The sequence below is a fragment of the Mesoplodon bidens genome, assembly GCF_964165515.1.
Source record: "Mesoplodon bidens genome assembly, chromosome: 9".
Lineage (NCBI taxonomy): Eukaryota > Metazoa > Chordata > Mammalia > Artiodactyla > Ziphiidae > Mesoplodon > Mesoplodon bidens.
Genome location: NC_138166.1, coordinates 5,458,700 through 5,483,089, shown reverse-complemented (window position 1 = coordinate 5,483,089; position 24,390 = coordinate 5,458,700). Strand labels below are relative to the sequence as shown.

General features: G+C 34.2%; 1 protein-coding gene across 2 annotated transcripts in view; it reads left to right on the top strand.

Annotated features, from left to right (window-relative positions):
• The window catches only part of LOC308622677 (platelet glycoprotein 4-like), a 66,057-nt gene extending 47,273 nt beyond the window's left edge, over positions 1–18,784 (top strand). For both annotated transcript variants that reach the window (XM_081244250.1, XM_081244251.1), the window contains exons 6-14: positions 320–411; positions 2,359–2,405; positions 5,332–5,401; positions 10,634–10,821; positions 11,838–11,956; positions 13,174–13,247; positions 13,813–13,867; positions 14,727–14,891; positions 17,655–18,784. In XM_081244250.1, the coding sequence (XP_081100376.1) occupies positions 320–411; positions 2,359–2,405; positions 5,332–5,401; positions 10,634–10,821; positions 11,838–11,956; positions 13,174–13,247; positions 13,813–13,867; positions 14,727–14,891 (810 nt within the window). In that variant the 3' untranslated portion in view covers positions 17,655–18,784. The remainder of the gene's footprint in view (positions 1–319; positions 412–2,358; positions 2,406–5,331; positions 5,402–10,633; positions 10,822–11,837; positions 11,957–13,173; positions 13,248–13,812; positions 13,868–14,726; positions 14,892–17,654) is intronic.
• Positions 18,785–24,390: the final 5,606 nt, after the last annotated feature.

Below are 24,390 nucleotides of genomic sequence, written 5' to 3'. Positions count from 1 at the left end.
AGGAGTAGTGACCAAAATGGCCTTTCTGGCTTAATTACGGCAAAGAGTGATAGAGTTGGATCACATCAACTTCTTATATTTGTTTTCTTCCTTTGTTCAGCATCTAGCACTTATTTCTAGGCACATTTTATATTCTGTCTTTTTAAAATATTAAAGACCAATAATTTTAAAACTTTATTGCATATATATTTCAAATCACATAAAATAATTATAAACAACCAGTGTTTGAGAAATGCAAAAGTGAGTTAATTACATATTTTATAACTTGGAAAATATGGCTTGTGCTAGAAGTAATTTTTTCTTGTATGTATCTTTTCAGTACCACAATACTGCAGACGGAGTTTATAAAGTTTTCAATGGAAAAGATGACATAAGCAAAGTTGCCATAATTGACACATATAAAGGCAAAAAGTAAGTATCCAGGCAAAGTGTGTATGTGTATGTGTATGTGTGTCACTAGGATACTCTAAGGCAGGCAAGAAACTTATTTAACAACTGGTAATGCACAGGCGCCAACTTATGGAACAGACCTGCCTGTATCTCAGCCCTAGAAACTCCTGTTCTGCCAGGTGTTAACCCTTTAGTTGTGATGAGTGGTCACACTAGTGCATAGGTGCTGAGTATCAGCCCCACTTGAGGGTTGACCTTTATGCACAGGGTCTCTTACATAAAGAAATCTAAAGGGACTACTTCCATCTCTGCTGTATAACAGGCACTATCAAGCACCTGTACAATTACATAACCACAAATGAAAAGGAAGAAAATCAACATATCAACTTAGTGTCTAGCAGGTTGAAAAGTATATATTACTGGCTTTTTTTTTTTTTTTTTTTTTTTTACTGAGCATGGAATATAAATTTGCTCATTCCAGTAACGTGACTAAATGTGCCATAAGGTGGAAGCTCAATGTATCCATGCCAATGCTTTCATGACCTTCCCTTTCAAAATTTTCTTGAAATAATTTTCTATATTGATAACAGCTTTTTAAAACCTTTATCAATGCGAAAATGGAATTAGTATTTCAAGTTCTAAAATTGACATATTAAACTTGAAGATAAAGAGCATGCCTCCCGTGAAATAGTAGTAAAATGAGATATGTTCACATAGCCATGATTTCCTATTTTTCCCTAGCTCCTGCCTGTTTATACAGAGTATACCAAATTCATATGTCTAAAATAGGAAGAACCCCAATAAATATCAAGGGAGAAAGTCTTTCCTCCTTAAAGTTAAAATGAGTTTTAAATCAGTGATTTCCTGACAAAGAATAAAGTAATCAAAATCAAGAGATGAAATATTTTGATTAAGTAACCCTTGACTCACACTGAGTTCCTATCTAAAAATTGCTTAAAACAGTTAAACCCTCAGTCCTGTAGTTCTTTTTCTTCCACAGACTCCACAGTCACATATTTTTTTATGGAAAAGTCTAATGGAGGAAAACAAACACTTCTAAATGCTCACTTCAGGGGAATCACATCTCTGTACTGAGGAAAATGAGCATTTCCTCTATTTCAATATTACAGAGAGGTTTTGAGGAGAGTTTAAGATTATGACAAGGTTAATTTAACTGATCATGGCAAGACTGATCATGATTAATCGCTTATTCGGCTTAAAAAAGAAACAATAGCTTGCCTTGACATCTTATTGGATGGTATGTTAGGAGTATGAAAAACCCATTTTCCATCATCAAAAAGTGGCTGAGTGTGCAGAGAAACTATCACTACTGTTGTTTTTATTGCTTCCAGATATATATATATCTTTTGTAGATGCCAGAGCATAAATTAATAAACTCTGCCCTACTTAAATGCCGGTTATTGCAAGAGTTAAAAGAGAGGGATAAATTATCTATGTTTCCAATCTCGATTGATCCAACATCTGCTTCTCTTTCTTTCCTCCTCCACACTCCCCTCTTCTCCCTCATACTGAGTTTACATCAGTTATCCATTTACTCTCTTCCTCCTATTCAGTTTGAATGCAACATACTATGAAATAATCCCACTAGAAAAAAAAAAAAAACTTTCCCCTAAAAGATCTAAGTGTCTGATAAATTTTCTCAATTTTATTTTCTGAAGAACTGTTTCTGTTCCATGTTGTTTCTAACTAACAACATTTGGCAGTTTTTATTTTATAATCTGATCACTTAATTGTTTCAGGCAATTCATTTAACTCAACAAAATGGAAACTTCAAACAAAACATGGATCAAATGATTTAGAACATTTCTTAAACTTAGCTTGTCACATCTAGTCTAATCAATATTAATTATTATTTTAGCAGAAGTACTGAATCATAATAGACAAAGTGATGTGAGAAAGGTGCCCTTGAAATAAGAATATCATTTTCTTTTTTTCTTTATTCCTAAGGCATCTCTCCTATTGGCCAAGTTATTGTGACATGATTAATGGTACAGGTAAGGGCATATGTTTTTTTTTTGTTTGTTTGTTTGTCTGTGGTATGCGGGCCTCTCACTGTTGTGGCCTCTCCCGCTGCGGAGCACAGTCTCTGGACGCGCAGGCTCAGCGGCCATGGCTCACGGGCCCTGCCGCTCCGTGGCATGTGGGATCTTCCCAGACCGGGGCACGAACTTGTGTCCCCTGCATCGGCAGGCGGACTCTCAACCACTGTGCCACCAGGGAAGCCCAAGGGCATATGTTTTGTGGTAATAATCACAATGAAACCAACTCCTTTCTCCCACAAATCCACCTCCATACCTACAATGTTCTGGGGGTTGAGCGTATACGTTTGCCTATCTTTGTATCCCTGCAACATAATTCAGAGTCTCTGTTCTTATGTAGGTTTAGTAAATGTCTGTCTAATGTGATGGAATTTCTCAAGATTAACCATCGAGGATGAGTCTTTACTGCATTTCTGGGGAACGTTTGCTTTGTACAAACTTAATGAACTCCTTCCTGACCACAGAAGTAAAGGTTTAGAAAACCTTAGAGTAGTGGTTACTGTTCACATCTTTTGTAAATACTATAAAGATAATAATTTAACATTAAAGGAATTAAAATATCAGGATTATTACAAAAGGTAAGACATACCTCCAAAGATTTCAGGCTGAGTTAGAATCAGTGAACTTGTAAGCAGAGCCATCTATTTTGAAGAAGATGGTCAGAAAGAGAGAGAAAAGAACAACAGCAACAAAAACAAGGTTACATGTGTACTAACCATGAAAAATGTATGCAAAAATGAACATTCTGAATTAGAGTTAGGAAGAAAGTACTATGTACTTAGATTTAAGCATGGTTAGAGCCAGCTTATTATTCTTATTGAAGTAAAGCAAAGTATATATATAGGCCTATTAGTTTAAGGATTAAGATTGTAAAAAGCAATGGGAATTGAATACCAGGAGATGAGCTCTCAGCCGCTAAAAAGCAGAAGCACAACATAATGCTTACAAAGCTAGTTAGGCAATACTTCATAGGAAAGTAATATAATGAAAATGAAAAATGTTAAATACAAAGTTATGTAAAAGGTAGGGAATAAAAAGCAAACATGGGGAATGTTTACTTTTCCAAAGGTATTACTGAGTTTTGCATGTTGATTTAAGTTTTTAATACTCTCTTGTAGAAAAAACAGCAAAACCACTGTTGAGTTTGCTTTGTAGTGCTTTGAATCATGGAATTGGGTGAAGAAACTCCTTTCTAAGTAGTTCATTTCTGCCAATAAATTGTCAAGTGTCCCAATACCACTAACTCTAGTAATTTCATAACCATAAACTTCATACTGTATCCTTAGATACAGAGAGAAATATATTGTGCTTCTCCTAAATAGTAAAGGAGTCTTTATATGGGTTTAAGGAAAAAAAAATTAAACACTTTTGTCCAAAACTGAGAAGCAAAGAATTTTTAAAAAACGAGGTAGAGGATTTATTAATGACAGTAACATAACTACATGAGTATCAGGCATGAAGTTAAAAGTATCTAAGAAGAAAATATATGTAAAACAAACTAGGAGCAGAGGTAGACTGAACAGGCCAGAGGACTCTGATGGCATCCCTGTGAGAGAGATTTTTGGTTATGGCGCTAGGGAAAAGAGACTAATGAAATGGAAAATGTTCCAAAGACTTTTAACCATGATTTAGAAGTACTTCCTCTATCTTCTTCAACAAACTTAAAGAGACAGAAAAGGAAAATACTGATTTACATTTGAATGCATTTAAAAAAGAGCCCTGCTAATATCAGCTATCTTATGATCATGACCCATGGTAATTGCTGGTGTCATTAAGACATAATCTTCGATGATATTTCAAATGATTTTTTAAAGCTTTTCAATGTATTCTTTTCTTTTATGGCTAAGGTGTTGGGAAGGCAGTTGTAGGCAATGCCCATTCAGGGACCTATTTGGGGAGTTTAAGCTAATCTTTAATATCTCATTCTCTCAATGTTGATTCACTGTGATCATCTGTTGTATTTCACTTATCACAAGAGTATAAATGAAATGTAATAAGATCACAAGGTTAGTGCAGTTACCAGAAAAAAAGTGTGGTATTCATATTTGAAGGATGGGTCTTACTGTTTTGAACAAACACATTCAGTGGTGCCTCATTTTGGTAATATTGATTTGTGGAGCAAATGGAGGAATTATCTAACTATTTCTTCTTATATCCAGTGTGTGCATGGATCATAACCATAGTAGAGATTCAATAAATTCAACAAATGCCCTTTTTAGTTTGATGTGTATATTTTTCCAACTATTTTCAGGAAATTCTATTTAGTGAGAGAACTTCAATAAATGATTTAAAAATATTAATCAGCCATTAGGGTAGATGAATAAATCACTATTAAAAGTAAGAAGAACATTTACCAAACAGGAGTTCTAAATGAACCTCATAGTAAGGAAAGTGCTACTCTACAGATAGGGTGGGGATTTCAAAAACAAACAAAATCACAGGTTTAACAACATGTGGTTTTGCCATTGTTTTTTTAAACTTTCATTTATTTTTAAGGAGTAGGAAAATTTAATATGAACGGATACCAGTGAATGTGTATAGTATATAGACTTGTTGAATACGGTAGCTACTAGCCATGTGTCACAATTAAGCACTTGAAATGTGGCTAGTAAAAATTGAAATAGGCTATAAGTACACACTGGATCTTGAGATTTGTTAGTTTTTATATTGATTACATGTTGAAATGCTATTTTTGATATAGTGGGTTAGATAAAATATACCTGATACTTATTTTATTTTTAAAATGTGGCTACTGGAGAATTTTAATGTTATATATAGTTTGTATTCTATTTCTCTTAACTATGCTGGAATTGAGATTTCTAGATTTTTCTAGGACACATATTTCACCTAATCCCTTGCCACTTGCTTGATTTTTAAACAGATGCAGCCTCATTTCCACCTTTCATTGAGAAGACCCGGATATTGCAATTCTTTTCCTCTGATGCTTGCAGGTAAGACAAAGAAACTGATATATTTCTATATATCAGAATTTTTTCTCCAAGTGAAAAAACACAGGCATAGAAGATCATACTTGATAATCATATTATTTGAGAAAAATAAAATACATTTAGGCAAGTTTTTCTTGATGTATTAAGAATAAATACAATATGGAATTCATAATATGTTTATTAGGTCTTTAAAAAATTGAAGGTTGTAGAAGGATACTTTGCATAATGAAAATCATTTTCTCCTTCATTTATAAGCAAGAACATTTCTTTTCTTCTACTAAACTAGTAAAAGAGTGAGGTGTGGCTCCACCTGAGCAACCTCATTCTCAGTGTGCTCACAGAGTCCTCACAGACTTCAATGGACAGATGACAGAATATCAATAAGGCAACAGAGATCCTAAATGACACAATAAAACATTTAGACTTAATTGATATTTTCAGAACATTACACCCAAAATAACCAGACTACACATTCTTTTCAAGTGCACATGGAATATTCTCTAGGGTAGACCACATACTAGGATAAAAAATAAGCCTCAACAAATTTAAGAGGTTAGAAATTATTTCAGGCATCTTTTCTGACCACAATGGTATGAAACTAGAAATCAACCACAGAAAGAGAAATGAGAAAATAATGATTACATGGAGACTAAACAACATGCTACTAAAAAAACAATGGGTCAACAATGAAATCAAAAAGGAAATTAAAAACACCTTGAGACAAACAACTATGAAAATACAACCATACAAAATCTATGGGACATAGCAAATGCAGTCATAAGAGGGAAGTTTATAGCAATATAGGTCTTCCTCAGAAAAGAAGAGAAATCTCAAATAAACTAACTTACCACCTAAAAGAATCAGAAAAAGAAGAAGAACCAAAGCCTAAAATGCACAGAAGGAAGGAAATAATAAAGATCAGAGAGGAAATAAATACAATAGATATTAAAAAAATAATAGAAAAAAAATCAAGAGCTGGTGTTTTGAATGGATAAACAAAAGTGACAAAATTCTGCCCAAGCTCACCAAGAAGAAAAAAGAGAGGACTCAAATCAACAAAATAAGAAAGGTACAAGGAGAAATAACAACTGAGACCACAGAAATACAAAAAATCATAAGAGAACACTGTGAACAATTAAATGCCAACAAATTGGACAACTGAGAAGAAATGGACAAGTTTCTAGAAATATACAGCCCACCAAAACTGAATCAAGAAGAAATAGATAATTTGAACAGACTGATCACTAGAAGTGAAATAGAATTGGTAATACAACAAACAAACAAACAAACAAAAAACCTCCCTGCAAACAAAAGGCTAGGACTGAATGGCTTCACTAGGGAATTCTGCTAAACATACAAAGAAAAACTTATACCGATCCTTCTCAAACTCTTCCAAACATTGAAGAGAAGGGAACACTCACAAAGTTATTCTATAAAGCCACCTCCACCCTGATAAAAAAAACAGACAAAGACATTGTCAATAAAGAAATTACAGGCCAATATCTTTGATGAATATAGATGAAAAAATCCTCAACAATATATTAGCAAACTGAATACAACAATATATAAGAAGAATCATACACTATGATCAATTGGACTCATTCTGGGGTCACAAGGATAGTTCAACATATGCAAACAATCAATAAGATACACCACATCAGCAAAAGAAAAGACAAAATGATTATCACAATAGATATGATTATCTCAATAGATACAGAAATATCATTTGATAAAATTCAACATCAATTCGTGATAAAAATTCTCACCAAAGTGGATATACAGGGAACATATCTCAGCATAATAAAAGCTATTTATTAGAAACCCACAGCCAACATAATACTCAAAAATGAGAAGCCGAAAGCCTTCCTGTTAAATTCTGGAACAAGACAAGAATGCCCACTATCACCACTTCTATTCAACATAGTATTGGAAGTCCCCATCACAGCAATCAGACAAGAAAAAGAATCAAAGGTATCCAAATTGGATGGGGAGAGTTAAAACTCTCATTATACATAGATCACATGATAATCTATATAGAAAAACCCTAAAGACTCCACACAAAAGCAAGGTAGCAGGATACAAGATTAACATACAGAAATCTGTTGCATTTCTTTACACTAACAATGAAATATGAGAACAAGAAAGTAAAAAACCAATTTCTTTCAAAATCGCATCCAAAAAATGCTTAGGAATAAACCTGACCTAAGAGGTGAAAGACCTACACTGAGAGCTATAAAACATTGATAAAGGAAACTGAAGATGATTCAAATAAATGGCTATATCTCATGCACTTGACTTGGAAGAATTAATACAGTAAGTCCCCTACATATGAACGAACTCCATTCCAAGAGTATGTTCATAAGTCCAATTTGTTTGTAAGTCCAACAAAGTTAGCCAAGGTACCCAACTAACACAATCGGCTATACAGGACTGTACTGTAATAGGTTTATAATACTTTTCACATAAATAATACGTAAAAAACAAACAAACACAAAAAATAAAGAAAACATTTTCAATCTTACAGTACAGTACAGTAGTACCAGCTACACCACCGCCACTTTTACTCTTACTTTTGGACATCCTGGGCTTGAAATAAAGATACTGTACTACTGTACTCTATACAGTAGTGTACAGTAAAGTACACAAAAGCACAACCACTTGTGGAGGATGCACACACGTGACAATGTATGCCAGACAGGTGAACTAACTTATGTGATTGGACATATGAACGCATGTTTGCATCTTTGAAAGTTCACAACTTGAAGGTCTGTATGTAGAGGACTTATTGTATTGTAAAAATGGCCACACTACCCAAAGCAGTCTACAGACTTAATGTGATCCCTAACAAATTACCCATCACATTTTTCACAGAAATAGAACAAATAATCTTAAAATTTATATGGAAACACAAAAGACCCAGAATTGCCAAAGCAATTGTGAGGAAAAAGAACAAAGCTGGAGGCATAACCCTTCCAGACTTCAGAAAGCTACAGTAATCAAAACAGTGTGGTATTAGCAGAAAAACAGACATCTGGATCAATGGAACAGCACAGAGAGTCCCGAAAGAAGCCCACATATCTACGGACAATTCATCTTCAACAAAGGAGACAAGAATATACAATGGAGAAAAGAGTCTCTTCAGCAAGTGATATTGAGAAAGCTGGACAGCTGCATGTAAATCAACGAAGTTAGAACACACACACACAACATACACAAAGATAAACACAAATGGCTAAAAGACTTAAATATAAGACACAACACCATAAAACTTCTAGAAGAAGACCTAGGCAAAACATTCTCTGACATAAATCGTAGCAGTGGTTTCTAAGGTCAGTCTCCCAGGGCAATAGAAATAAAAATAAAAATAAACAGATGGGACCTAATCAAACTTATAAGCTTCTGCACAGCAAAGGAAACCATAAACAAACTGTAAAGAGAACATAAAGACTGGGAGAAATTATTCACAAACAATGTGGCCCAAAAGGGCTTAATTTCCAAGATATACACACAGCTCATACAGTTCAGTGTCAAAACAAACAAACAAACAACCCAATCAAAAAATGGGCAGAAGACCTAAATAGACATTTCTCCAGAGAAGACATACAGATGACGAACAGGCACTTGAAAAGATGCTCATCACTGCGAATTATTAGAGAAATGCAAATCAAAACTGCAGTGAGGTATCACCTCACACCCGCCAGAATGACCATCATCAAAACGTCTAAAAGTAATAAATGCTGGAGAGGGTGTGGAGAAAAGGGAACCCTCCTATACTGTTGGTGAGAATGTAAATTGGTGCAGTGATTATGGAAAAGAGAATGGAGGTTCCTTAAAATATAAAACTACGGTTACCAGCAATCTCACTCCTGGACATATATCTGGAAAAGACAAAAACTCTAATTAAAAAAGATATATGCACCCCAATGTTCATAGCAGCACTATTTACAATAGTCAAGATATGGAAGCAATCTAAATGTCCATCAACAGATGAATGGATAAAGAAGATCTGGTATATATACACAATGGAATATTTTTCAGCCATAAAAAGAATGAAATAATGACATTTACAGCAACACGGATGAACCTACTGATTATCATAGTAAGTGAAATAAGTCAGACAGAGAAAGACAAATATTGTATGATATCACTTATAGGTGGAATCTAAAAAATTTGTATGAACAAACTTGTTTACAAAACAGATTCATAGACACAGAAAACCAACCTACAGTTACTGACGGGGAAAGTGGGAGAAAGATAAACTAGGAGATTGGGGTTAACATATACACACACTACTATATAAACAAGGTCCTAGTTTATAGCACAGGGGACTATATTCAATATCTTGTAATAAGCTATAATGAAAAAGTATCTGAAAAAGAATATATATGCATATATTGGAATCATTTTGCTGTACACCAGAAACTAACAGAACACTGTAAATCGACAATACTTCAATTAAGAAAAATGTCCAAGATGGTGATACCACAATCACAGAACTATGTTCATGTGCTCTACTGACACTACAACATCTTTTCAAATTGATGGGGCCCAGTAGCTATCACACAAGCACTGGCATCCACACTGGTATGCTTGCATCCTAGCTCTGTTTCTAGACACTGTGTGGTGTGGGCAAGTATTTAATATCTCTGAATATTTTCCTTATCTATAAAATTGAAGAGAGCAGCATTTCTTCATACAGAATTATCTGGGCATTAGAAATATTATGTACTGAGTTCCAGTACATTGCTGAGGTTATGGTGGACACTTAGTAAATGATGGAGCATAGGAGACATGTATCAAAACCCACATGCACACACCCTAGGAAGTGAGGAGCCCTTCTCTCCAGGATTAAGTGGTGGAAGATTGAAATTTTATTGTCTTTCATTTAAACTGGGCACAAATAGAGGACTTGAGGAAGTCATATATTTACTCTATAAAGGAAACTAACTCTGAGAAATGTCCTCAGTATAAATACTCCATGGTAGTTCACAAGCAAAAATTATTCTCAGAAGCTTTTGAAAACAAAGGTAAGAAGAGCTCATACTCAGGTATTGAGTTCTGGTGTGTCTTAAAATACCACAAAAACATTTTCCTAAGACTTAAGCAAGAATTCTAACAAGATTATATCCAGTTTTCTAATTTAAAGCAATAATATAAATTTAAAAATAAGAAAAACAGAATCTCCATAATGAAGTTCAGTTTTCCAGAATGAAGCACTTTCTTATCTGTGTTTAGATCATTCTATGCTGTGTTTGGAGCCGAAATTAATCTGAAAGGAATCCCTGTGTACAGATTTATCCTTCCATCCTTGGTTTTTGCATCTCCACTTCAAAATCCAGACAACCACTGTTTCTGCACAGAAGAAATTATCTCCAAAAATTGTACTTTATATGGTGTGCTAGATATTGGCAAATGCAAAGACGGTGAGTAAAAGGTCTTGATGTCACAATCCATGGCATAATATGCAGTTTTCTTTAAAATGTAAATTTCACCTAGGTTTCCTTTCCACCAGAAATTTAAAGTGAGAAAATAAAAAGGGCAGAAAGTAAAGGCGATGGTAGGATATTTTTGTTCTGATTTTTGTACCGTTTTCAAGCTCCCAGTTGTTTCAGTGTTGCAAAACTTAGTTATTATTAGATAAAACCCTACTGATATTTCCCAGTGCTACCTTGGAAAATGTCTCTTTAGGTCCTTGGCTCACTTTTTAATTGGGTTATTTACTTTCTTGAGTTGTGTGAATTCCTTGCATATTTTAGATTTTAATCACTTATGGGATATGTGTTTTGCAAATATTTTTCCCATTCCATAGGTAGGCTTTTCATTTTTTAATGGTTTTCTTTGCTGTGCAGAATCCCTGTGCTCCTTTTAGATTTAAGGTAAAATGAAAATAATTCTCAGAATACTCTGAGCATCCCAACTTACCCATCTGATGTTTTCCTAACTTTTTCTACCCTAGAAAATGGTAAATAAAAATAAACATATTTCAGGATGTCTCTGAAAGAAGAATTGACTCAAACACGAAATTTGGAGTCTATCTTATTTTGCTCACCTTTTTCATATTGGAGTGGGTGAGAATAAAGAAAGAAAAGCCTCTTAAGTTCTCAGTCCACAGACATATTACTCCCTAAAACATGAAGGTATGTGGTTGTAAGTTTGTGTTCAGCAGCTAAGCTTTACATATTGAAAATAAACACCTAAGGGATAAATGACAGACATCAACTGAATGGTTAGTAGGATTATGAAGAAGCTTATATTTTATTTTTGCTCAAAAGTGATAAGATGTAATAATCTTCCCTCATCCTCATTCCCCATTTACCATTCAAAGCCAACTTTGCATTTCTTTTAACTTAAAAATCTTTATTTTCAAGGAAATCTTTTGAGTGCTATGCGTAATGAGGAAAATGATTTATCCCAATTGTCTCTTAAAACTTGTTTTCAGGAAAACCTGTGTACATTTCACTTCCTCATTTTCTACATGCAAGTCCTGAAATTGCAGAACCTGTTGAAGGCTTAAGTCCAAATGAAGAGGAACATACCACTTACTTAGATGTTGAACCTGTAAGCAAATACATTATTGATCTGATTGGTTTAGCATTTTTTTAAATGAAAGAAAAATTAAGTTCTCGCCTTCCTGACAATCAAATTTATTGATGATATTTATGGCATCACAATCTTGACAAATTACTTAAAAATTTTTATTGAAGTATAGTTGACGTACAATGTTGTGTTAATATCAGGTGTACAGCAAAGTGATTTCGTTATATTTATATATATATATGTTTTTTTTCAGATTTTTTTTCCCTTATAGGTTATTATAAAATACTGAGTATAGTTCCCAGTGCTACATAGTAGGTCCTTGTTGGTAATCTATTTTATAGAGAGTAATGTGTATATAATTACCTACTTTTATTTCAAGGAAAATCACATTGGTTTCTTCCTGTTGTTGCTTATGAAATGTCGAGGTAATTCTATTTTAGTTTTTTCAACATATGGAACTTTATAATCCTTTTTAATTGTTTGTAGGTCAGGGGTAGTAATGATGGGTATGATTCTAATTGGCTTAAAACAATTTGGTATAAATTACAATTTTACTGTCATTTTATACTTATCTGTAAATATTGCTTATATGAAGGGACACTGTAGATTATGAGGGATTAAAAGAGATTTTATGGGTATATGCACATTTGAGGCAAGATCTATTACACTTAGCGTCAGGAAAATCTATTAAATTTCCTATAGTGTAACAGTTTCAACTTTTAATTTATTTTAATATTCTCCTTTTCAAAAGTTAAACAACATGCCAGAATTTTAGTAGTCACGTTTAATTTTAACTAATGATAGAAATATTATAATTATACTGATGACACATGGGTTCTGACTGAATATATATTTGACCATATATAATTTGGGATTTAAATTGACTATATGAGTTCTAAGTTTCACTGCTGTTGTTGTTGATTCCCCAAAACCAGTTCAGATAAATATCACAAATCTAACTAAAACCTTGACAGTAGGTTGGGCAAAGAAATTGTGTGTGTGCATATATACACGTGTGTATAGGTCTGTATACACACATACATATATACATAAAATGTAATTATGAAGAGTTATGTACATAATATTTAATATGTCTAATTAATTATTTAATAAATTTCACAAGTTTCAAGTACTACAGTTTTACCTTGGTTCTATATAACAGTAAAAATAAGTTTTAGATATTATAAATGAATTATTTAAAGGAAGTTGGTAATTATTTTAGTTTGTTCTCTTTTTAGATAACTGGATTCACTTTACAATTTGCAAAACGCCTGCAGATCAATATACTGGTTAAGCCAGGAAAAAGAATTGGGTGAGTCTCTTGAACAGGTTCATTATGATTTTTAGTATTTTCTTGTCAGAAAGTGAATATATGTATGAAATTAAATGGAAATAATGTAAAATTTCAACTTTTCTTTGGCTTAATATCATGAAATAATTACTGTTTATAACTTTCATCTGTAATTTAGAATTATATCTAGTGTGTATTGAAATTGTATTTACACATATTCTGGAATTAGTGTATGATGGCATTTCTCATTTTGCTAGCTGTCCAAATATTTCCAGGACAATTGTTTCTAAAATTCAATTTTAGTTTCCTGGGTATAAATTGTCAAAAGGGAAAATACATGCTTAGAAAAAGTCAATCTAATTAGAAATATGTATTAGAAAGATTTATAAGAGTGAAAGATGTCTGATAAACAGCCATAGTAATATTTAAATGATTCATTACAAGGAACAAAAATCAAGTAACTTAGCAAGTTTAAGAGCAACTAATTTCTGAACATTTATTTACCCTAGTAATGACTAACATTTCTGTTATATATGGGTATTATATTAGTATATATTGTTATAATTATTTTCAATGTTTATTATAGAGCATTAAAAGGTCTGAAGCAGAATTATATGGTGCCTGTTCTTTGGCTTAATGAGGTTAGTATTCTTATCTATTAGTCACCAAAAACTGTAAACTTCCTTGTATATAGAAAAAGCTTTTAATGTTTGAAAACTGAATACATATGTATAGAATTTGAAGTTGTATGTGTTTCCATTACCTATATAGGCGAGTTTATATATTATTAATTATATAATTACTTATTCTGAGAGAACCAAGCCACACAGAAGTATCAGGTTTATGTTAGTTTTCAGTGTTTTTATTTCAGAAGGATGAAGTAATTCCTATAATTTTAGATTATTTTCATAATACAACTAGTAAAGACTTTTTCTTGTCATAGTGCTTGTGTTAAGAAAGAGTCATACATACATGTAACTCCAAGTAACTCAATGTGAATACTGTAGTGCTAATAAAAGCAAACCAAACTTATAAAGACCAGGTAAGAGTAGGTGTCTGCAGTCTATCTGAGTGCCTAACAAGGTATTTTTAGTACAAATCACAGAATTGATTAGTCACAAAATGAGGAAATGCACTACAGAAGCCTTCAGAGGAAAGAAACTGTTGGCCCTGCCAATTTCCCTCTGTCACTAGGAAACATCCTTTGGAAAACTGGAAAATATTTCAGTAAGACCTTTGTATAGATCAATGAAGTCAGTGTATTGGAGAGGGCTATATAACATGTTTCAAAGGAAGAAGATTATATTTCTCTCTCTAAATATTCTACCTTGGCATTTACTGCCTTCTTTGACATGAAAAGGGAATTCCATTGTACTTTCTTATAAAGATGACTAACATCTATGCGGTGTTTCAAAAAAAGAGTGATACATAAGTGGAGAGTTTTGAGTAATTTGCTCCACTAATCAACTGAAATAATGCTAATTGTTAACTTGATTACAGACTGGCACCATTGGTGATGAGAAGGCAGAAATGTTCAGAAATCAAGTGACTGGAAAAATAAAACTCCTTGGCCTGGTAGAAATGATCTTAATCAGTGTTGGTGCAGTGATGTTTACTGCTTTTATGATTTCATACTGTGCATGCAGATTGAAGAGTGTAAAATAAGTAAGTATATAACAAAAAATATATATGGCTTCAGAAATGTGAGTTTATATATTACTTGTTTCCATTTTATAAAACAGGGGTTATAAATTAGGCTGAAAATATTTCTGGACATGTCTAGCCAACTATCATTGTTAATACATCCTCGAAATTTTGAGATACTAAATGTAAATTGAAACATAAACGAGGGCTTCCCTGGTGGCGCAGTGGTTGAGAGTCCGCCTGCCAATGCAGGGGACACGGGTTCGTACCCCAGTCCGGGAAGATTCCACATGCCATGGAGTGGCTAGGCCCGTGAGCCATGGCCGCTAAGCCTGTGTGTCTGGAGCCTGTGCTCCACAACGGGAGAGGCCACAACAGTGAGAGGCCCGCGTACCACAAAAAAAAAAAAAAAAAAAAAAAAAAGACAAACAAACAAAAAAAAACATAAATGAAACCTGAATGAGTAATAAGGCCTATTAATATCAAGCAGATCACTATATTTCATCTTTATTATTGGAGGAATGAGCTAAAATATGAAATTGTCACCGTTCAAAGTTAGAATGTTGCACAAAAGCTATATATGTACTAACTTTTGTTTTCTTGATTATTTCTAGCTAGTTAATTATTTTAACATGACAAATAATTAATTTAATAGATCACTGACCAGGAAAGTTTATGTAAAACTGAAAATGGTAGCTATTTGGGGAAATTAGAATTTACAAGGGAAAAGAAAATAAAAAGGAAAATTAAATAAGCTAGAAATTAATGAGAAATGAAAACTCAATAAATGATAGAACTAAAATTAGGTTAAAATATGCTATTTTAAAATGAAGATAGCATATTAATATAGAAACAGGATTGTTGCATATAGTCATGCTGTCCAAAATCACAGTGTGCACTCTAGATGTTTAGTGTGGAAGCCCTGATGAATTATTACAATTCAGGAGCTAGAACTGAATACAACAATACAAGAAAACAGAAGACAAAAATGTTCAACACAGTAAAACCAAATTACTCAGAGTTTACAGGAAATCAGCTAAAAGTAGACAGATCTGAGTTTTGACAAAAGTGTAGAGGTGTTTCAGGCCTCTGTGTTTTAGGTATTACTGCACATGCCCCCTTGTACATAGAGGAATGAATGCCTGACCCTATCTTACCTAAGCCTTTCTTTACTAATCATACTTGGCATAGGTATGGCCTGTGTGTGTGTGTGGGGGGGGGAATTTGTCACTTACCCATAGTTTCTGTCCACCCTCCCTTCCCAAAAACCTCAAAAAATATACACAATCAAAATAAAAGCAATATACTTTGTATGAAAAAATCACAACTTCAAAACAAGTCTTCTTGCTCTACTTCCAATCAGCCTGTTGACTGTAATCTGTCTTATGTAGAAATTCTGGAACTGCCACTGATAATTACTGAGCTTTTATTATATGCCAAAATCATGTTAAATATTTTACATGAATTATCACAACTAATCCGTAATAATATTTCATGAGTTTCCAATAATCAGGGATTCATTAGCATCCATTCTATCTCATGGAGTCATCCCAGAAAGTTATCAATTTAAACTGTACAAAATTGTCCATTTTCACAGTGTGAATTAGTCAAACTGAAGATGACTGATTTTTTTGGATATGAAATTGAGAGCTTGAGACTAGGAAGGCAACTCCAATTTTTGTTCTGATTATTTCTGTCACTATTCACTCAAAAGAGGACTGAACAATTCTGCCTACAATCCATTTGAATGGGTATTCAAAATGCTAACCTAATATATTCACATTATAACACATAAAGGAAATATTGCATCACCTTTAAGACCTATCATTAGTCCAGTAACAAACAAATAAGTTATGATTAAACAAAATAATTCATATGAACACATACAATTGACAAAAAGATCATCCACTGAAAAACCAAATTACAGCAAAAACTTCTTTTGGTGGGAAAATATGTTTTTCAAAATGAAGTATGAGTCATAAATTTTTTCTGTATTGTTCTCTACAGAAATTACATGAACAATTTCATCAGTGCTTAATGAGCCCTAAATGCCAATTATCTTGGGTCTGTACATGGCTCTATTAAGGTGAAAGATTGAAAACTTTCTAGAGTGTCTTTGTCAACAAGTATATTGGTTTGGCTTAACATCTGACTGTTACAGGGAAAAGCTACGGCTCTTTATGCAACAATACGTCTTTTTTCATTTTTCTTTACAAATAGAGAAGAACACTGTTCTCTGTAGATTACTTGACTTACTAGATTTAGAAGAATCACAGATATAGATTTCCTTAAACAAGCTTCAGTTTCGAATATTATAATAATTATGCCTTTGGGAAGATTTATACACAATTGAAAAATAAGGAGATGGATGTAAGAGGGAGTAAAGCAAAGATGGTGGAGCTAAGGTGTGATTTTGCTCAATGGATCACAAAGAGAATAAGCCAATAGTCCTTTGAAAGTAGTAGTATATACACCGCTAAATGGAGGATGGTCTGAAGGGACAGAAAAGAGTGGAAATGCTCATCCAGAGCAGATTTAATGAGCTACCCCTCCTTATCTGGCCATGCGCAGCTCTTGAGAGCTGGGAAGCAGCCTTCCATGTATCCTGGAATGGGAAAATAATTGCCTTATCCATGAAGTTCATCAGAGAATTTTTCTCTGCAGCTTGAGAAATTGGACTAATTACTAGAAAACATGACACCTTCAGTATTTAGAATTTGAATATTACCTGTTTTAGTTTTCCACGACTTTCTGATAAGTAATTACCTTTCTTCTGCTTTCCAGGAAACAAATGAGTCTTTACATTTATGCACCAGCTACATCAGGACCTTTCTTCGTATCGACCTACAAAATGAAGATTTAATATGCTTTATGTTTGCAAAACACATTTTATCTTATAGTTGAAGAACTGGTGGCACTTTTTTTTTTTTGTACTGAGCAGCAGCACATTTCTAAAGGATTATTAAGACGTTATTAAAATCCATACTTTGAAAAAGAAACAGCACCTTTTAAAATTCAACATGTTCACAATGGAATGGATTTCAGTTTCTACAGATGTGGCTTCAGCATGGTCTAGTTATTTTTATTTGGTACTGATTCACTGATTCGTTCCAGTTTGCTAAATTCAGCAGACAGGTGGATGTTCTAAACAAATCCTGGACCCTGAACTCTTGTCTTCCTCATCAAAGGGAAAACATCACTACCTTCATCAGTGTCCCTGCAATACACAGACCCCAGGACTGTCAGGACATTGCATTTCATGAGTATCAAATATTCTGAAAGACATTTAAGAATGGAAACTAAATGACTGGCCTATGAACCATTTATTAAACATTACTTAATTTTCTTTATTAAATCCTTCACACAGCATAAGCAAGCCTTATCACCATGCTCTTTATAACAATATGGCTCACATTTTTGTCAGTGATAATGCAAATGAACATGTTTGGGGACTTTGTCATTTTCCACATTCTGCAGCTCTTCTGGAAATCTGAGTAGATTTTGATCTTTTCACTCAGTTGCATACAACTTATGTTTGGCAACTTCAGAATGCTGTGCTAGTATTAAGAGATGTAAATGATAATAAAGAAATTATTGTGTGGGAGATTACAAAGAGCAGAATGTCCATTCATAGTTATTTGTTGTAATAATTCTTGCTTTCATAGTCGCCTCAGAAAGACTGGTTTCAAACATTAAAAAATGTTGCTCCTTAAATTCCTGTGCTTTTGTCCAGTTCCTGTTGTGTCACAAAACATTTACTCTAGTTTTCTGACTGATGTATTCTATCTGAATTTTTATTTCTTTATGCATCTATATTTCCTTCTGAAACATTTCTAAATTCAATCTTGACCACTTTTTCCTTCGTTAATTTTTTGAGCCAGTTGGGGGAAAAGGAAATAAAAAGATACTTGTCATGCTTTAGTGTTGCAGTATTTAAATTCTAGACTATGAAGGATATTTCCTTTCCTTTTTATTAGAAGACATATTGTTAGGTAACCCTGCTTTCTTTAGCAGGGGTTCACTTATGGCAGAAAGCACTAGGCCCCCTAAAAAGGCTCCCCATAGAAAGAGAAGATGGATCACATTCTGCCTGTGTTTTACACACAGAGGTTTCTAGGATAAATTATTAGTAACTGGTTTGTTGAGATACTAAAATCAAGAATAATTAATCTCCTCATGTTAGCTGCCAGGGTAAATACTGAAAACCCCAAAGTGAGATACCACCAGTTTGGAAGGATTGTTGGAAAATCTTGAAGATACTCAAAACATACTGATGTAATAATGTCCTCTCATTTTTTGGGAACAGAAAAAAAGTATCCCCCTAAGATATGGACATATGAGATCCTAAACATCCTCTTCTGATACTTGAGTCTACTTTCACCGTATTAGGATATTTGTGGACATGTTGATCTAGGAGGAATATAAAGGATACTTCCTTAAATCTTAAACTAAGTAGGGATGAATGATGTAAAGTAGAAACTGTTCAAAAGAATTGGTTGAGAAATTACATATCCACTTCATGGTAGAACTGCATAACCAATCAATTATTCATTTTTAAATCTTCATACAAAAATGCATCTCATAGTATATAGATATCAGGAAAAAGGCTTGGACTTATGTGTCTATAACTAAATACATGAATATTCTAGTCTTTACCATTCCTCACCATGTTTTCTCTAAATTCTATATATTATGTATAAGAGGAGAGACAATTCATACTCAAAGATAAGTGAAATATATTAAAAATACCCAGTAGAAAAAAATAATACTTCCTTTAATAAATGGGAGATAGATTTTTCATATAAAAAATTGATTTGTATATGTGTGTGTTTCCGTGTGCATGTGCGTATGCTGAGTTGGGAGTGGGAGCTTTTGAGAATGTGTTAAACATGACTTGTTTGACTTAGAGAAAGTGTCATTGTACACATGAATGAATTTGTATGTTTTATTCCATAGAAAACCTGCACCATTTTGTAAAGTGGCACATTTTCATTCCAAGGTATGTTTAATCACCACAAAGCTATAGTTGTTCAAAACTTAAGTTTGAAAATGTATAGCATATGCAAAAGAGTTAACATAAGTTAGAGAATCTATAGCATCTTAAAACGGGTGAAGGCTTACTGTTGCTGACAAGTACATGAAAAGAGCTATACAGCTTTCAGTTCTCAGAAAAAGAGAAGTAAAGGGGGTATCATTTCAGGAAAAAAAAATGTACTAATAAGGCAAACTGGTTATCCCTGAAAATTTGTTCTTGTGAAAGTGCTGGATATTTGTATTTGGATTTTTACATGTGAAATAATCTGTCAATCTTAACCCATTTTCAATGTCTGAGCTACACATTAATTATCTTTGGAGCTCGAGTTCGTTGCAGTTGTGTTCCACCTGTCAGTTCAGTGTTTCCGGTTGAAGTTCAATGTATTAGAGACACTGTGGCGGCTCTCTCTTTGTCTGCCTCTTCTGGCCCATCTACAACTTTAAATAACCACTCCACTCACTCCACTTAAATGATCACTGTCCATTACCCTTTTCTGCATACACTAACAGAATTACTTATGATTGTTTTTTCTGAGTTATTTGCAGTGAGCTGAGTTAATGAACTAAGAATGAGTCAGTGTTGAATATCTGTATCAAATATATATAGGCATACTCTGCTTTTTCCTTTCCTGGCTCAAAGGAAGCTACATTTTTAAATATTTGTGAAAATAAAAACTTTATTAGAAAAATGATTTGCTTTTCATTTATAATTTTTGAATGTTCTCGACTTCAATATTGTTTGATATTGCTACTATAATTGTATATTAGCTGTTTTTGTCTATGAGTTATTGACATATTAACTCCTATTTTCTTTTCCCAACTGTTCTCAGATGCTAGTAAGCATATGTGTACATACTTCAGAAGCATTCCATTCTACAGACTCATGAAGGAGAACTGTGACATACCTAGGAAAACATAAATGTTTTAAAGTTTTGTTTCTTTAATTGTGTGAAATCTGAGTCAGGTGCCTCAGCATAACCTGTGAACTTGTTAAAAATGCAGAATCTCAGATGCTAACCCAGATCTACTGAATCAGAATCTGTTGTTTAATAGGATCCCCAAGTGATTTATATACACAAAAAATTGAAAAAGCCGTGATTTAAGTCATACTGAATTTGGACCACTGTGTAACAGTTTTATTTGACCTGTTCCTGGTAATAGTTTGATATATCAGCAGAACAACTTAAGTGAGCAAAGCTATATAAGCATACTGAGATGAGAAGAAATCCATCAGACTTTTAAGTTTGCTATAAATATTCTACTAAGTTTTGTCATTTGACTGTTGAGCTTGTAAACGCTATTTTCAGATGGTAATAGAACTATGTATATGGCAGAGTAGAGGGTGAGGTAGTACTAACTTTATACTCTCTAAATTTTCTAGAATGTGTTCTTTGATCTGCTTGACAATATTCATGACAAATATTCATATTTACTGCATGTAAATTAGCAGATATGTCAGGGGCAAGTAAGAGATATTAACACTGGAGATATTCCTCAGAATTTATCTGAGATAGAAATTATCCAATGGAATAAAGGGACTCTTCAGCATCAAGGAGTCTTATATATTACACGAATATAAATCCAGCCCATTATTTTGCCCAGAGTAAAGCTCTGTAGCTGCAGAGCTACAGACCTTTACTCTGGGCAAAATAATGGATTAGATTGCTTACTTGGAGGATGTCTGGAGAGGGATAAGGAGTAGGGGCAATGAAGAAGCATACAAAGATGAGGGCTTATTTCTAGAGGAGAATGAGGGTCTATGCAGTTACAGAAGAATAAGTAAGGCCAGTGTGGAGGACAGAACTGAGCTTGGAACTCGCTAGGCTCAAAGAGCCAAGTTGACAACTACTGTTCTTCTCTAATCCTACTCTCAGTCTACATAGTTGAGGACTATGGTCATTATGAAAAGATGGGTCTACATGAAAGGATAGGAAATAAGTGGTGGGTAGTTTTATAAACTCCACCTCCTAAATATTAAAGAGGAGAATTTAGTTATTGGAGACTTCTGAGGAACCATCTTAAAATGGAAATCTGGATTGTGAGAAAGTATTAAATATCTTCAGATTTTGAGAGACCAGGGAGCAGGATTCTAAAAATTTTCTTTCTTCTGAAACTTTTTTGAAATATTAACATATGTTAATGTTGCACATTTTTCCATAGATATCTGAATAATCATTTAAAATTAAAGGTCCTATAAGATTGTGAGAATTATCTGTATTGATAGTCAGCCACCTCCTTTTGCCCATACCCATTCCCTTCCCACCCCAGCCTGCCACCAGCACACATGTAGCATGTTTCTAGAAGTATAAGGAGGGGTATCAGTGGAGTAACCAACTGAGTGGGCAGTTGAGTCACTAGGATTCAGAAATTTCTTCTACAAATAATTTCTTACTGAAATGTGTTATTTTTCTGTATTATTTATATTTGCTGTGTTATTAATGAATATTTAGCTCTGGTTCCAGTTGAAGATGGCAACATAGGAAGATCCTGAACTCACCTTCTCCCACACACACTTCAAATCTACAGCAGCATAAGGAACAATTTTCTCTGAATAAACTAAAAACTAGCTGAGCAATTCCATGAGACCCACAAGGGCACAGAAAAACTGAGAAATGACTCTGTTAAAGGGCTCACATGCTCAGGCTCACCTGCCCCAGGGCTAGGTACAGAAGCAGCAGTACAAGAGGCACCCAGACTGTACATGAAAGAGGCTCATTTGCTAACTTTAAAATGTCAGACTGAGGTGCAGGCATCTCATTTAATACACATATAGGAGCCTGCTGGGATACTTTTGTGGGACAGAGGCTGGTGACACCATCTTCACACTCTTCCTCTGCCCTGTTCCAGCAGGTAGGTGCCACCTCCCCCTCCCTCCATGAGCACCATGTTTATGCACCCCCTCTGCCCCACTCCAGCCAGAAGATGCCGATTTCACACTCTCCCTCTGCAGTGCTAAGGAAAACCAGTATCTCCCATAATGGAGTTTTACATTAATTTAATAATTCAGTTTTTATACCTGATGCCCTGGGTTTAGAGGATGATTCCCAGGGGATACCCCTCACCTGGCTCTAGAGACCAGAGGGCCTTGTGTTCCTGAGTCTCATGGGACTCTAACAATCAGACTGACAGTTCTTGTCAGACTACCATGCCGAGGACACTGCACAAACAAGAGACTCAAACACTCCCATTCTTTCTGTGATAGAGGCATATTTGCTTGCCCTGGATCTTTGACCTGAGGGGCAGACTTCCGGATTGGCATATATCTAGTGTCCTATGGAGATACTCTCAGGGAACACAGGCTGGTGAACACCAGCTCAGTTTTCTCCCTTTTCCTCACTATAGCTCACTGGTAACTTCCAGAAAAGAACTATTTTACTTGTCTGGAGCCCTGATTTTTGCAACTTCCATTCAGGGCACATCTCCAGAACACTTGCCAAAATGGCATAAAACTATGATCCCACCAGACAGTATAATTTAAGAGCTGTAGCATAATTTAAGAGCTTCCAATCAGCCTCAATCTAAGTCCTTGGTAAGCTCCTCCTATTTGGGATGCTGACAGGTCTTGCACACGTGCAACTACTTTGAGCTATTAAAAATAAAATAGGCTGCTTGAACAATCACAAAGGTGTGAGAGAAAACCAAGAACTAAGGCACAGATGAATGATATGGTTCATTTCCTACACAAGACCACTCCTTTAAGACTGAGAAGGAGGGCTATTACATCTCATGCACAGAAACCAACACAGAGCAAAAAGCAAAATAAAGGGATATGTTCCCCCCAGAAGAACAAGATAGAACCTCAGAAAAAATCTTAATGAAATAGAGAAAGTAATTTACCTGATAAAGAGTTCAAAGTAATGGTCATAAAGATGTTCCTTTAACTCAGGAGAACACAATGAGAACTTCAAGACAGAGATAGAACATGTAAGAAAGTACAAAATAAAAGTCACAGAGCTGAAGAATACAATAATTAAACTAAAAATACACTAAGGAAAATTTAACATCAAAATAGATGAAGCAGAAGAAAGGATCTGTGAACTCAAAGACAGGGCAGTGGAACTCACCCATCAGAATACCAAAAAGAAAAAAGAATGAAAAAAAAAAAAAAACTGAAGACAGTTAAAGGAACTTATAGGACAACATCAAGTAGACTAACATTTGCATTACAGTAGTCCCAAAAGGAGAAGAGAGAAAGAAAGGAGCACATACCTTATTTGAAGAAATAATGACTGAAAACTTGCCTAAGTTTGGGAAGGACACAGACATCCAAATCCAGGTACACAGAGAGATCCAAATAAGATGAATCCAAAGAGATGATGATCAAGGCACATTTTAATTAAAATATTAAAAGTAAAAGACAAGGAGAGAATCTTAAAAGCAGAAAGAGAGAAACACCTTGTCCCATACAACAGAACCCCCATAAGACCATCAGCAGAATTTTCAGCAGAAACTTTGCAGGCCTGAAGGGATAACCATTATATATTCA